Below are 17,036 nucleotides of genomic sequence, written 5' to 3' on the forward strand. Positions count from 1 at the left end.
ACTTCAGTGAGAACTTTGCACGCCCATTGGTCAATGCTCTTGAGTTTTCTAATTTACGAATTTCGCCTAATGAGCTTATGGCTTGCCCAACAAGTCTATAATGTAAAACTAGTTCATGTGAATCAAATTGGATTTTTTTTTATCCTTTCTTACTAGTTTAGGAAACTAGAATCTCAACTTAAGTCACTTGATCATATTCATAATTCTACAATTTATCAAGTAACCTTAAAATCAATTTACAAAGTTTAAAACACAAAGTTTAAGAGAGAGCGTGATGAAGAAAGAAAACGCAGAGAACGAAAGCGTAAGTGGCGCGGGCTTCGAATTAGGGTAATAACGAGGGTTTAGACAACGGTTCTAACCCAACAACCATTGTCTATTCCCTATATGATTTAACTAGAAAGCGATTCCTATTACAATCGATATCTATCTACCCGTTTTAATTTAAAAAATGTCACCGCATTTTGATAGACAGTGTTTATCGTAATACACTAGTATAAATAATTGATTTTTCTATTTATATAATTTTTTTTACTTTAATAATAAAATATTCCGATATCATTTTAATTATACTATTTGTTATTTTAAACTTATTTTCAAAGGCATTATATAAACAAACATCTTTCTATTTTATAAGCACATTAAACCTAAATATCCTTATATGATAGTAGACATTAGAATACAAATTTTAAAGCTGGATTGAAATACTACAAGAAAAAGGAATTATTAATATTTCATGCCTTCAAAATAATAATTGTTTTACTGTTATGGAAAGGCAAAAGGAATATATGAAAAATAGAAAGAAAAAATAGAAGAATATTTTAAATATGATTACCTTCTATTTTAAATAGAAGAGTTTTGATCCAAACACTTATTTTCATCCTTTTTCGTCTTTATCGTAACTTATCTCTTCTTTATCATAACTTATGATGTGTCAAATAAGAAGCCTTTTGTTTTTAAAAAGTTTGTTTAGACAACCAGTTTCATGGATGATGCCAGTTGAAGATTGCTTTACACAAACTCTTTATAATTATTTTAGCCAATAAAATAAAATGTTCTTTTAGTTTATAAAAAATAAAATGTTCTTTTAGTTTATAAAAAATAATTTCATTTTAGCACACGGAACAAATAGTATGTTATTGAAATAAGTAGATAATATATTTATTTTTGTTTTAGTTTTTAAAACTTTTTATTAAGTTTTTTAATTCTTAATTACGCCAATATATTTATGTATACTTTTGATCATTTATTTAATTATCTTTAATATATACTGAAACAATTGTATCTTCTTCAAATGATTTTTTTTTAATATTATAAAAATACTAATGAGAAGTGGAATATAATTTTTTTAATATTTTATCGTTAACTTTTTATTTAAAAGTATATTATAAGTATTTTAAAATTGTCTTTAATATTAATTTTTATCTATTTTTTAAACTATATATTATAATATTTTTATGTATTTATGGTGGTATTGTTAAAATAAGTTTATGTTAATAAAATTAATTTAACATAATATAAGACTTTAATTTGAATTTGAATAAAATTTAATTGTTTGAAAACTTGTATCCCAACTATTACACATTTACATTATAATACAAATCCTTAGATTGCAATGTCATGCAAATACACATTTAAAAATAATAAAATATTTTCAGTAATTAAAATAATTTAATTGGACTAAAAAGTAATAAGGGGTTTAAACTTAAAATTTATTCAATAAATGATGTTATTTGCACTCTTTAAAATTTAGAAAACTGCATTACCCAATGAGTGAGAAATAGGGTTTGAATTGAAGAGTTGTTTTTTATGCCCTCAAAGGGGCATTATCAACTTCTTTCACACAGATCTTGTCAAGTGAAACAAATCTCAAATTTATAGTTCTAATAAATATTACAATCAAACTCCAATTTCCTTAGATTTTTTTGGCAAGGAATATATTAAAATATTTTATATTAAAAAAAATTCTTTTAATATAAATTATGAAAAATGTAAAATGACAAAAAGATTTAAAAATATAAATATAAATTTACTAAGTGGATTTACATCAATTGGATAACAAAGAGTAAAATTGTTGTAAATCTTTCTAATCAACTAAGACAAATTAAAATAACATTGGCCATTTTCCCTTTATTCAAATTAACTCTTGCATCTAAAATTGTAACGTATATTTTATTTTATTACAACTTTTTTTTATCTCTTTTTCTCCCTTCATTTTCTACTTCCTCTCTTTGATATCTTGATCTCTTTAATCTCTTACATATAGGGGTTTTAAAACTAATCAAATTCGAAAACCAACAAAATAATCGATAGAAAGCCAAAAATTGATTAAACTTATATATTTTTATTTTTTTTGGATCTATTTTTCTTAATCAATGATTTGGTTAAAAAAAATTAAGAATCAAACCAAAATATATACTGTATTTAAATGTAATTTTATATATTTAAAATTAATTAACAAGTATCTCTTGAAAAATATTTTACAGTTTAATATTTATAAGATATTTATATTACCAAAATATGATATTAAATATAAGATTTGTTTTTTTAAACTATTTGTCCTAATTGATTGCAAGAGAAAGCAACAAAATTGATGAACAAAAATATAGAGTATATGAATAGAAGCTGCAAAAAGACCAAATCTCCATATTTGGTTGTTGTTCAACACCGTCATCGCCATTGACGAGTTTAAGGACCTTGAAACAATCTATTCTCCATATGAATAGATTGATTTTTTTCATAGCCAACTTATTTCAATTTCTTTGTAAAATTATCAAATAATTAATTCTAACAAAATAATTCTCAAAAGCACAACTAATGGTTGAAAATTTTCAAAATTCTTGTTCTTTTTGCAACTTTTCACAACTCTTAAACTTCTCCAACTTTTCCTTGGAATTAAACACAAACTTTTTACAATGTTTGATAAACCTTCTAATAATCTTATAGTTCATAAATTCCTTTCAAATGATACTAAAACACAATCTTCACAATTTTCTACTTAATTGGGCTAGAAAATATCACACAACAAAGGGTAAAATTTATACAAATAAAAATAAAATTTACCTTTTAGTTAAATATACTCATCTTATTTGTTTTTTACTTAATGTCTCATTTAATCCATTTGTCGATAGGACATTAAATCAAGTGAAATTCTAATGGTAAATAAATTTTGTTGTTTAGAGGTTCAAGGATCATAGCAAGAAAGTTGTTGATTTGAAGAAAAATAGTTGCATAGAGGACAATATAATTATTATCATTTAGAAGGAAGAAAATAATTCTAAATTTACTTTGGAACATGAATGGTGACTATAAAAAATATAATAAATGATTTTATCAATAAAAAAATCACTTAAAAAAGAATAAATATTTCTATTAACGATGAATATTTTTAACTGATACAAAGACATCAACTTAGATTTTAGAAAGTGACACCATTATGAATCACAATTTTAACCAGCATTTGACTTGAAAAACATGGAAGCTCTAATCAGGAAAAAAATTTGTGAACAAAAGAAATCTAGCTACAAGAGATAAAAAAAAACTTAATGTCATTGTATGAAATTATGATGAAAGGCACATAATAAATGTGTGAAGATCAAGCAACAATAAACATGAAGTATGTGTAATTACATTATATACAACTTTAATATGTAATTTTATTATATGCAAATTTAGTTGATATTTATTATGTTTTAAGTTGGTTGTAGTAGTCAATGTTAGAGCAGTTATTGCAAATCTTAATGTTGTAAAAATAACAATGGTAAAACTAATTGTTGGTTCTAACGTTTTAATTCCAAAAGACATACACATTTCTACATTTTATCCCCCATTTACTTGTCAAATGGATTTATTGGAATATAATTTCTCAAGAAATACTTGAAGACAACACTTGAGAAATTTTTTTTCTTTTGACATACTTTTTGCTATAAATTATGAAGATGAACACACTCACTTCATTATTATTTCTTTCTAAAAAAAATTAGATGCTCTCAATAATCACAATTCATATTTTTTAATGAGATTTGATGCAATTGGTAGGAGAGGTTTATATTTACTACCAAAATGCACTACATTAATTCGCATGTTATCATATATATTACCTATTGATAACTTCGATGAATATGTTTGAATTGATGAATTGATTCTAACTTGATGCTTAAAGCTTTTGAAAAATGGTGTGAAAAAAATATTTTGGAATAAGTACTCAAGAAGGCCAAAAGATAACAACATCAATTATCTAAAACAAATTAGATAGGATTGTAGGTCTCGAAGCATATTGAGCTCAATGAATTCTACGTATTAAGAATGAAATTTTCTTTTTCCAATTGCATGACATATCGATAAATGTGATTATCCCAAATCTAAAGTTCACGTTTCAAAAAACTTTTGAATTTAGGTTCAATGTGTTAAATCTATTATATGCATTTAATGACAGTTAGCAAAATTCAACTTCTTCTATGCAATTCATAATATATGAAACCTCATATAATGTTAGGACATTATTTAAAGAATTGTATTTATACTGATTGAGGACATTTGTCAAGACCATCTCAATGTCATCAATAAAAAAAGAGAAATTATTTATGGAATATCATGAAAAGACAAAAAAAATATTAAAAAAAATAAAAATAAATAAATATATATATATATATATTATATGCTAAAATATTAATGTGTACTTATATGTGATGTATGCATAATGACACATAGATAGATATGATGAATAATCATGTTACATTGACAAGTATCATCATTAAAGATAAAAAAGATATATATTAATAATTTTAATATTTTATAATAATATTATGTATCATGTTATGTTCCATTGACTTGTTATTATGTATTGTATGTATTAGGTTGAATATCATAATTCTTAAAGATAAAAGAAATATATTGATAATTTTAATGTTTTATAATAATATTAGTAAAGAAGGGAAGAGATTTCACCTATTCACATATTTAAAAGGTAATCCTACAAACTTTGGTGATTCTACAACCTTCACTAAATACCACTTTTGTCAACAACTTCAAACAAATTCGGTAGTAATCAAAATAACTAATTTCTTTTTATTTTTCAACTAATGATACGAATTAATGTTTGTGATTAAAACAAAAAAAAAACATTGATATTTTAAATGTTAATAATTAAATTTAATCAGTGGATATGTAAAAGTAATTTTTAAGTAAAGATTAGATTGTAGATTCTTCATTGGACTTACAAAATGAAGATCTCTCTCCCCATGTTTTTAAAGAATTAAAGGAATGAATTAATCAAATTTAACCTGATAGTGTGAACATGATTATATGATTATGTAATCACATCATTGTATTTTGGTTTTAGTTAACCCTTTCTTGGTTTTCATTTTGAATTTGTTATCTGAAAACCCCATCCCAGTTCAGATCTCTCCCATATCTTCATCATGTGTTCAACTGCATAATTTCTCTCTTCACAGTTCACACCACCCAACCTAATCAATTTCTTCTACAATCCACCCAATTTATTGGTGCAGTAAAGAGATAAACACCATAAATAACCCAAAACCATAATATATTTAAATAAATTAACAACAACAAATAACACCTCATCAAAGTTTTACAACTGTAAATGCTCAATATTCCCATTACCCAACCCACCTTTTCCAACCCATGCCCATCACAGATCCAATCTCCACCTCTGTTACGCTCCTCATCAAACTTTTCTATTTCCCGATTTACCCCTCCACAGTGCCAACATTCCGAATATCTCCCCACATTGCTAAATTCCCAATTTACCCCATCTTCACTTTCACTTCTTCTTGTTGATGCCCATGATTCTTCGTTTAGCTCAACTTCCCTCACCGCTACCCAACCCTGTGTTTCCCAATTCACCCTCGATACTGTTGCTAATTTACTAATTCTATTTCTAACTGAATTTTCCTCGCGGTTAAATTCTAACCACCCTCTTTCTTGTTCGCGGTCGTTATATTCTGATTCCGCGAACTCCGACTCAACCCAGTCCAGAACGCAACGTGGCGAAGATTCAACTACGGCGTAGGGAACCAAAAATGGATGCTGCAGTAGCTGATCGCAGCTCCACCGTTCACTCCAATTTCTTCTCAGACACTTCTCGAGAAAATCTTTTCCCACCTCCGACAGTTTGCTAGGAAACTCCGGCAACTCGTCCGAGTAACCGATTCGACTCAGCGTGTCGACGCCGCGATCCTCCCACGCCGGTTTCCCGTTGACAATCTCGATCACCGTGCAACCGAGCGACCACACGTCGGACTCCCGCCCCTGCCGCTCCCGGCGCACGACCTCCGGCGCCATCCACATCGGACTCCCGCGGGGCAACAACTCCGGCGAGGCTCCGACTTCCACCGCCGCGCCGAAGTCGGCGAGTTTCGCGGCGGCGCGGTTGCCGGAGAGGAGCACGTTCCTCCCCTTAACGTCGCAGTGCACGAAGCCGCGGGCGTGGACGTCACGCAGGGCGCTCACGAGGCACCACGCGTAGCGCCTCACTGAACGCTCGTCCAAGTCAGCGCGGTCCAAATCAGCGACGGTGCCACCTGGCATGTACTCCAAATGAAGGTTCCTAAACGACGCCGTTCCGCCGAGCTCGCACGTGACGTCGTCGCCAAGATAAGCGACGACGTGCGGCGACGCCACGTTCTTCAGAATCCGAATCTCGTTCTCCAACGCCTCCAGCTGGCGAGGGAGCCCCGCTCCACGATCCACGGACTTCACCGCGAAAACGCGACCATCAGCTTTGGAAACCGCGGCGTTGACAACGCCAAACGCGCCCTTCCCGAGGCACTTGCCTCTCACCCACGAAGTCATAACTAAATTTTCTTCTTTGCGTTCAGTTGGAAGTGTAAAGTGTGGTAATTGACATTTGGGTGTGAGTTCCCTGTGGGGGTATATATAAGCAACGAAGTGGGTAGTGAGGTGGTGTTTGGATGTTTGTTAGTTCTAATAACATAACATAACATTCGGTGTTGGTTTGGTTGTACAGCGTGGCATTTATGAAAGTGGATAATTAAGAAAAAGCGGTGGTGACGTTGAGATGGACATCTGAAAGGTTTGGGCGGTAATGTTTTTGATTGTGGGAATGAAGCACTGGACACTGTTCTTTTCTTATTCTGATGGATTGGTTTTTTAATCCTTATCCACACCACTTCATCATTCATTTTCTTTTCCACTTGTCACTCTAACTCCCCCTTTTTACTTTCTTTATCTGTTCAATTTACACAATAAGCGGTTATTTGATGTGATTTTATAACTTGGGTGAGAAGAGAAGAGAAGAGAAGAGGTGTTCGGTTTTTGTTATTATTATTATTATTACGACATGGCAGGGTTGATTTTGTGGTTGTGTTTTGTCGTGTTGCGTGGGAATATTAATTGGAACATGTGGTTGTGGAGGGGAAGGGAAGGGTTTCTGGTTGAGAAGTAGATGTTAATAGTTGGCAAAGGGGAACAGAACAGAACATAACATAACACGGTGGTGGTGGTGGTAAAATGGAAGTGGATGGAGGAGCCCCCACGTGGCGCAAATGTGTTGGTCCACGGAGTTGTGGAGACAACGCTAGAGACTCGTAAAGAAAATGAATTGGGAAATGTCTGGATGGAGATGCCATGAATGATGCTTGTGTGTGGCTTTAGTCTCTGCAAGGTTTAGTTTAACCACAACACTGTGACGTGCACCATCCCAATTCCATTCGATTTTTTTTTATTTGTTTATTCGCATTTTTATTTGGATGTGCAGTTTTGGAAATTTTGTTTGCATGTGAAGAGTTTGGACTTTGGTAAGGTCCCCAAAACTCTGATACTATCTCTCAGAAGATGTTTGTGGGGTGTTCTTTCTTTTGTAGAGAAATTGATGGAAAAATTGGGCACGCGGTTCCTTATTAAGTATGTGGCACCTGGTGTCATCATATACTTCATTTCTCATCATACAATATCTCAGTTTTTGGTTTGCCTAATTCAGCCTAAATTATAGAGAGAAAACCCACCAAAACCCTACTCAATATCAATGCAATACTTCACCTTAAACAGCAAAATCAGTGCTCTATTCCCCAACTTTTATTAGATGCAAAAAATTAGAATAAGATGTGGTTAGAGGTGTTTGTGGCGCGCCACTTGTGAGCGCGTAATTGCTTGGGAGGGGCTTAGAAATTAGTTGAACTTGACCGAATGAGGTTTTAAAATTGGAGAAAACGTTACGGAAAGGAAATGAATGTAGAATTTGATTGTCCACGTAAACATGACTTTTGTCATTGAAAAAATAAATAGTTTGAAAGGGAAACTAGGGATTGAATTTCAACATCCATTCCTTGATTATTTTAGAACCCTTTTAAAGTAGCTACTAGAATTCTAGAACCTTGCCATTTGGCTTGTGAATGGGTCCATGAATATGTGGCAAGATTGGGAGGAAGGAAAAAGTGACGCGTAGGAACATAGTTTCTTAGGAGTTTCAATTTAGATCCTTTGACACGAAGACACGAAGAAGAAGAAGAAGAAAAAGAGTGAAATATATAAATAATATAATAATAATAATAGTGTGGTTACTGGGTGAAGTACTTGGTTTGGATAAGGTGGTGGTTATGAGGATTAAGCAACGTGGTTCATGACTTGAGTAGCATATTGCCTCAACGCTTCATCTACTTATGTGACACGGTGTGTGCTGTCCACATCTTTTCAAAACTACATTCACCAATACCAACTATATTGCAATTCTTCCATTTCGGATTCAAATATTTATAAGGATTTTAGCTAATAGATATGTTTCTCAACTTACAATATAAAAAATCTTTCTTATTTGGACTTGTATTTATTCTCTTTTTTCAACTTTTATTTCATCATTATTCTATATTTCACGTATCTAGTCAATTATCTTCATTAACGTTCTCACTTCTTTAAGATGAGATAAATAAATGAGATCATTTTTATTAACTTTATAGATCGACATTCAAACTGTTTCCTTCTGTTAACGAGATCGACCCTTAATCTTACAATAACATAAATCATTATACCTCTTACACTACAAGAAAAATCATGAAATAGAAACCAATTTTTAGAGACCAGAATAATTAGTTACAATGTGAACTAAAATACAGACCATTTTAGAAACTAAAAGAAATGGTTTCTAAATTAATTTCTATTATTGTTAAATAGTTTCTAAATTGGTATCTAATTAGCAATTAAGGTTTTAACTACCAATTATTTAGTTTCTAAATTTGGTAGCAAAAACCTTGGTTGTTAATTAAATATCAATTTAGAAACTATTTAACAATAATAAAAAATAATATAAACTAATTTAAAAATCAAATTTCTTTTTAGTTTCTAAAATGGTCTCTAATTTAGTTACTATTGCAACTAATTATTTTGTTTTCTACAAATTGGTTCCTGTGTCATGATTTTCTTGTAGTATTAATAATAAAATCAATTTTGTTTCAATCAAATTCAAAAAAAATTTAATTAACTTGAATTTGTATGATTTAAGTATAACACTTCAAAATCAAACAAAAGTTTAATGATTGCAAAAAGTATATGCAAAAGTAAGTTCAATGTAGAATTAAGTCTTGTCAACTACAAGAACATTGGATTCATGGATAACTTTTTAAAAGGAAAATATGTTTTTTTTTTCTAAAAAAAAGTTTAATTTTAGTTTTAAAAAAGTTATTCGTTTTTCCTTTTGCTAACTTTGAAAAACAACACTTTTGGCCTTTAAAATGATTTAACAGCTACAAACCAAAATTGTTATAAACAAGTAATTTTTTGAAGGTAACTTCTAAGGTGATATTAGTTTGTGTGGTGTATGATGAGCGACAGTTTTGAGCTTATGCAAGAGAATGTGAAAAATTGGTGGTGAAAATGGAAGAGAAGAGAACATTTTGGTAACGTTAGCTGAGGCATTTGCTTTATGCGTCCACTATGAGTCAAATTGAAACTAAAAACAAAGCATTGAATCCTTTTTTCCTTTTTCCTTTTTTGATGTTTAAAAGGAGGAGATAAAAGACAATTAATAATCAGAAGCAAAGACGTGTAATGCATATTGCTTATCTACAAAGGATCAGAAACCCCAATATGGTGCTTTCTAGCATTGGCATGAAAAATACTAGTTCTAAATTTTTGACTTCAAAATTCAGATATGCATAAAAAATGGGTTTGTTGCAAATTGCAATGGGGCGGAAGTTTGTCTGGAAAGAGAGGGACAAAAGAGAGGTCATTCATGGTTTATGATGAACCCATCTTCTGCAAATGCAAACAAAACATTCCATATTTTCTGCTCACCATGCAAACATCACGTTAATCATTCCCTTTTTTTTCTATCTCTCTTATTTAAACACTTAAATTACACCCACGCAAATTATGATTTATTTTTTTTATTATTTTGTTTGTGTCAACTTCGTCGATGTATACTGACTTTTTTTTTGTGTTGATTTGATCGACAATTTTTCATCTTCATTTACATTATCAGGTTGACGATATTCACATTTGTCTCACGTCGGCTTGATCTACACCATTTATGTTATTTTCGTTGACTGACACAAATTAATTTTGTTTCCACATTTTTCTCGTCGACTTTTGGTTGACGCATAGTCAACATTTATTCATCGGTTTTCTTTTATTTGCATCCATTTTTTTATCGAAGTAAAATATTTTTTTTTTAGTATGATCGGTATTTCATAACATAAAAAAAGGTTTTCATATGATAAACAAATAAAATATCTTAAATATCATTAGAGTTTTTCTTGAATATGGAATTTTACTTTTATCACTAATAGAAAATCATTAAATAAAAACTAATTTTAAAAATAAAGAATAATTAGTTAATATATTGATTAAATTATATATTATTTTATAAACTAAAAAGTTATTGGTATATAAAGTAATTTATATTATTAATAAAATTTATAAATTAATTTTTATTTGATATTTAATTAATTACAAAGATTTTAGTTATCAACTACTTTCGATTCTAAAATTGGTAACTAAAATCTTGAATTTAGTTTTAATAATTTTCTTGTAATGTATAATTTGTATTGTATTGCATAAAACATCATCCATGTACATTTTGATATAGTAAGTAAGTTTTTTTTTTCTTTTTTAGAGAGTTATTATTTTGAGGTGATTTTTTTTCTCTTAATAAAGCATTGTAGTTTCCTAACTTTTTTGGGTTCAAATATTTTAGATTAACCTTCTTATAGATAATTGAAAATTTTGACTAAGATTTGCTTAGCTATGTCATGCCTAGCATAATGAACCTTCTAGCATTGGTATTTTCATATCACTCATATACCTACTCTTCTTTAGTCTAAAATTGCTCCACGTTTTATCATGTATCTTAATATGCGTCACATTAGTTAGAAATACTATTAAAAAATTTGTTTATAAGATTTGGGTGATCTTTTTCTTAGATTAGTATATTGATTGAGATAGGGTATAGTATTAAAATATGCCTTGTCTTGTATAAGAGGAACACATTGTTAGCATATGTACACTCTTGTGGTATCCACTATTCTTTCAGAGTTAGTACTCTTAATTTCACATTTTTCTCTAATTATAATATAAAAAAAATAGGGATCTTATGATTTTTTTTTATTTTAAATTGATCTTAGAAACAGTTAGATAATGAAGAGAGTAAAGAGTTTTTAATCGGTTATAAAAGGATCAATGTAAAAAATGTCCTTTTCAATATTGATTTTACAAAAGCTAAAATGAACCATATATGAGAGATGAATTAGATCTAGAACAATGATTATTTATAAATTTGATTTTTATTTAACGATTATTAGATTGAACAATGTAAAATATTATATTTATACAAGTGAAAATGCATTCATCAAGATTTTAATTAATGAATTAAATCAAATTTGATAATGACTCTTGTTTTTAAGACGGATATGCCCTCTAAACAAAACACTAATATGGTCCAAAGTAAATTTGATATAGAATAAAATTACGAAGACTAATGCGTAATTTAGACAAAAAAAATGGAAAAGTAGGCTGATTTTGAAATGCAAAAATGTCTATAATAAAAACAAATTTCAATAATTTGACATTACATAAAGCAGCAAAAAGTAAAGTGGTGAACATTTAAAGTTAAAATAAATTTAAAATGTAAAAATTATTTGAAGTATAAGAACAAGCAAGTAGGAGAAAGAAAAATATGCAATCAGAATTTCGCGAATCAGGTTTAATTTAATCTTTGAAAATAGAATCACTATTAAAATATTTTTAAAAGTAAAAAATCATCTTAATTAGTTTTATGGTTAAATTCAATATGTTAAAGCTAGCACTTCTATTATATAATATATATTGTTTATTTAGGTGATGATTAACATTTTTAAAAGATTTATTCCCAACCATATAAGAGATATATTTATATATTTGTATCTATTTTAAACTAGCTAAACCATTTAATCAATATATTTTTATCCACTTTATAATACAATGGACCAAAACTTGCATATGATATAATACTGGATCATTTTATAATTACAATATAAATTTTTATCATGTTTTGATAATTATAATTGCATGGTACTTATACAGTATAATTAAATTGTAAAATAATCTTTAAGAGATACATTGGTACATGTTTCTTAATTATTTATTAACTCTATTTCATATAATATTACATTTAAATACAATAATATTACATTTAAAAATATTGAGTTTTGATTGATTTTTTTATTGGTTCCGTTTATTAATCAATTTTTTTACATTGTTGGACTTGTTGCTAAAACCCATGTCATAACTTGGGTCCAGCTAGCTTCACCATGTTCAAGCTAATGCTTCTCATTCAATTTTGTTAAGAAAGTAAACTAATAAAAATACTAAAATACTCATTAAATCATTGTATCAAACTTTCATCTGTTTTATATAAACTTTAATATTTTATTTTAACAAAGGCTATTTATAAAGTTATAGTTGGTTATTTTAAGTTATATTTTATCCTTTTTGAGTTATATGAATATGATGGGTTAAATGGTACATTTTGTTATCTCTACGTAAAAACAACAGGTTTGTATTTAAATTTCAGAACTCAATCGTTATTAATTCATGCAATGAATCGAGTGTATTCATTGAATTGGATTCATTTTTATACCTTTAAATGTGATTAAGATAAATAAAATAAATTCAAATTTAATCTTAGAAGTGTTTTATGAAATTAGAAATACCTTAGATCAAAAAGTGATAAAATATTCATTTATTTAATGACTTAACATTATATTTCCATTTCATGTGATATTTAATTATTTTATCAAGGAGTTGATGTGTTGAAACATGACCTAAGAAACAAGATATTCCAATAAACTACACCTCAAATTTAACCTATCATTTTGAAAGAAAATTACAATGAAATAATGAATATTTTTCATATATTTGTGTGTATTATACATGAAAGACATTTTATCTTCAATATGTTTTTGTGAGGATTGGTACTTTTTGAAGTATATAAATAGGAATTAGGAGTCATATCCTTCCAAATTCGTTTAAAGTAGTATTACGTACGCATTGTTTGTATACAGGTGATTATTGTTCATCCAAAAAGAAAAACAAATAGTTTTCCTATTTGAATCTTCTAATTAGGGAAGAGTGGTTGGCATAGAAAGACAAAGAAATATGTTTTAGGCTTTTTGGGTGAAGAGATACATTCAATCAAAGATTGCTTTTACCATCTTAACCTTTACTTTTTCACTCAAGTACACAAACAAAATCATAAATTAGATATTCTTATACTCAATTTTTTGGAGAATGGATATTTGAGTATACCATAATCGGTTTTACATATTTAATGTGAGGGATAATCAACATGTAAAATCGATTATCCTTATATTTTTAAATAATTATTTATTTATTTTTTTATTTTATTTTGATGTATGTAATTTTGTGATTTGATTTATGTATATATGTAATGTTTTTATTTATTTATTGAGTGAATAATTATTTAATTTGTTTTTATTTTTATTTTTATTTTGATGTACGTATATAAAATATATAGTGATAATTAAATAGAGTTAATTATCAAATTAAAATTTGTTCATATTTAACTTGTAAAATTGATTTTCATAAATATAATATAAATAAGGATATTATTGAAAAAAGTTTATAAATATTATTTTGAATTTATAAAATAATTATAAGTATAAAGAATATTTAAATATTTAAAAATACTACTTTACTGATACTTTACATATAATATTTAATTTTAAAAAATCAAGTAAAAAAACTTTATAAATATTATTTTGAATTTAAAAATAATTATAAGTATAAACAATATTTAAAAATTTAAAAATATTATGTTTTCAGATAATATTTGGAAAATACTACTTTACATATAATATTAAATTTTAAAAAAATAAAGTAAAAATCTACTCCATCATAGTATGAAAAAATAATTGCTCCAACACAAAAAATAATCTTTTAATTACATAAACTATAATTTCATAAATAAATAATCCACAATTACAATTTTTTTTCTAAATAAGATTTTTGAAACATGATTCAAAAAATTTTTTTTTTTTCGAAATTAACTCTAACAGAGTACCGGAAATATTGTTTCAATATCGAAAATAATATTTTAATTTAAAACAATTATAATTCATAAATAATCAAATCAAAATAATTTTTCTATAATTTTTAAATACAGGGACAAATGTGTAAACTTACATTTTTATCAATTAAAAAAATATAATTTTAATCACACCATCCCTTACAACTTTCATAAAAAAATTTGCTACATTTTCTCTTTATTTACCTTAATTAAAACAATCTTATTTTTTTCACACTTTTCTTTTAAATCATCTTAAATTTACTCTCACAAATTCACTACCTAATCCAAATAATCCAATCAAAACCAAGAAAAATTGATAGATTTTGAATTTATAGAAGGAGAAGAGATAAATAATTGACATAAGTACTATACAGAAATAAGAAGCAACATGTAAATTAAGTTGGAATGGTAAGATATCATTACTCATTAATGTAACTTGACTTTATTAAACTGTTTTCTTACAATAATACTTTTACTCTCTCTGGTTTCTGCTCTGAGATTTAATTAAACACTCACAAAATTACTTATATATATATCCTAATCATTGCTTCAGTTCTCTCTCACAGGCTTAACAGGGGAAGGCTTTTCTTCAGACTTCACCCAAAATCTTGTTATGAACGCAAGTTATATTCCAACATGAACATCAAGTTTTTACACGGTTGAATGGGTCACCTTCATATATTAGACTCATATGTGCTTCATTTCACACTAGTTCATATTCCTAATATTTTTTCTTCATTTTACTTTCGCAAACATCTACCTACATATATAGTATAATGAGTCTGCAACACCTAGTTGCTTGCAGTGGTTCATTCATAAAAAAAAAAAAAAAACTTAGTAATCATTTTTCTTACCATCTTCTTATATACCATTTTCTTATAAATAAATGATACACCATGAGCATTATAATAAAGCAGGTTCTTCCAAAACTACTAATAATAATCCAAATAAAACACAACGTGCATGTTTCACAACAATTAATATATGATCATAAGATGACTGATTCTCCTCTGAAACAATCAAAATGATGAAAGGGTTTAGTATTCGCCGTATGACAGGGGATACATACATGCACAGTGTTGGTTGGTGTTGGACTTTGGGGTTTGGTTGCATGCACATTCCCCTTTTCTCAAACCATTCTGACATCTCTAATATACGAGGATCATCGAACAAAAGGTCATTTGTTTTGTTTGGACTTGGAGAGTGCCCAAGATAACAGACACAACACTTCACAAACAAACACGTTGTTGTGCCTTCCGCGAAGGATCCCCCCAACAACAACGTGTCATGTGCTGTGCATGTAAGTCAATCTCAAGTCAAGCCACAATAAATTTCTTATTGTCACCATCATCTCTTCATTATTGTCAACATCCCCATATTAATGTGACTCGATTCTCCTATTATTTTTTATGTTGTATGCTTGTAATAGAAAAACACTTAGCCATTGCTGTTACATTACATCAGCTGTCGTTTTTTTTTTCAATTCGGTGGTCGGCACAACGCGTGGTCAGTGGTCGCAATGGACAAGAAACTTGGTCGGTCCACTTCTGCTAACGGTGCTGCTTGTAAGTTGTTACAGATTAATAATAACGTTCACATTAGTTTTCACGAGAAATTTATATAAAATAATTTAATTTTTCTTATGCTAAATTAATTAAGCAACCAAACCAAGCAACCACCGTCCCAAGCTTTTTTACGGAGTCAAACATTTGAGAAACGAAAAACAATCTAGGAAATTGGTGAACAAAACTCTTACTTCAAGTTCGAGATATGTAATAGGGTCGATCACCGTATTTAGAGTATTATTTGTTTTTTACGAACCCGAGAGATAGATTGTTAGATCAATTATTACATCTAAAATATTATTTGTTTTAAATATCAGTGTTCTGTCACGATTTTGTTATTAAAATATGTCTCAACATGTTTGAGAAAGAAAGAGTATATAAACTATATTGATGGTATTATAAAAAAAAAATTGAAAGAATAACGGTTCTGGTAAAGAAAACCCTTATAACAAAAGTGTGTTACTTCCTGAGTGTTTTTTTTTTCAATTTTAAGGGGTTTTTAAACAGTTAATAAACTACTCACGAGTCAAGGTCCAAAAAGTATTAGAAAATTAATCTAACGTGTAGTGATAAGAAAAGTGAACAGGGTTTAATAACAATCATGCTTTTCACATGAATCAAGAGTCTGTTTTATGAATAAAATAATAGAACAGTGAAGGTCTTTCCGTGACTCAAGTATGAGCTTATTAAAGTATCTGTATGCAGAAGTAAGCCTTTTCATTAACTAATTGGACACAGTATGGAAAGAAATCTGTATAATACAAAGCACACGATTCATGAACATCTACCTAACTCAATTTTACCTTATTAACTTCACAAATGAAATAAAATAGTTTGCATGAATCTCAACATAACGATAGCAGTTGTAAATGGAATCATATTCACGTTTTGGAAGCAACATTGGTAACAAATTAAGGCCCAAAACTATTGAT

The 17,036-nt window shown here is 28.5% G+C and overlaps 1 protein-coding gene across 1 annotated transcript; it reads right to left on the bottom strand.

Moving 5' to 3' along the window:
- Nucleotides 1–5,253: 5,253 nt before the first annotated feature.
- LOC137826411 (mitogen-activated protein kinase kinase kinase 18-like) lies at nt 5,254–7,221 on the bottom strand. The gene has a single exon (XM_068632370.1). The coding sequence runs from the start codon at nt 6,814–6,816 to the stop codon at nt 5,473–5,475; it is 1,344 nt and encodes a 447-aa protein (XP_068488471.1). The 5' UTR covers nt 6,817–7,221; the 3' UTR covers nt 5,254–5,472.
- Nucleotides 7,222–17,036: the final 9,815 nt, after the last annotated feature.

Source organism: Phaseolus vulgaris, chromosome 8 (assembly GCF_000499845.2).
Source record: "Phaseolus vulgaris cultivar G19833 chromosome 8, P. vulgaris v2.0, whole genome shotgun sequence".
In the NCBI taxonomy this organism is placed as follows: Eukaryota; Viridiplantae; Streptophyta; class Magnoliopsida; order Fabales; family Fabaceae; genus Phaseolus; species Phaseolus vulgaris.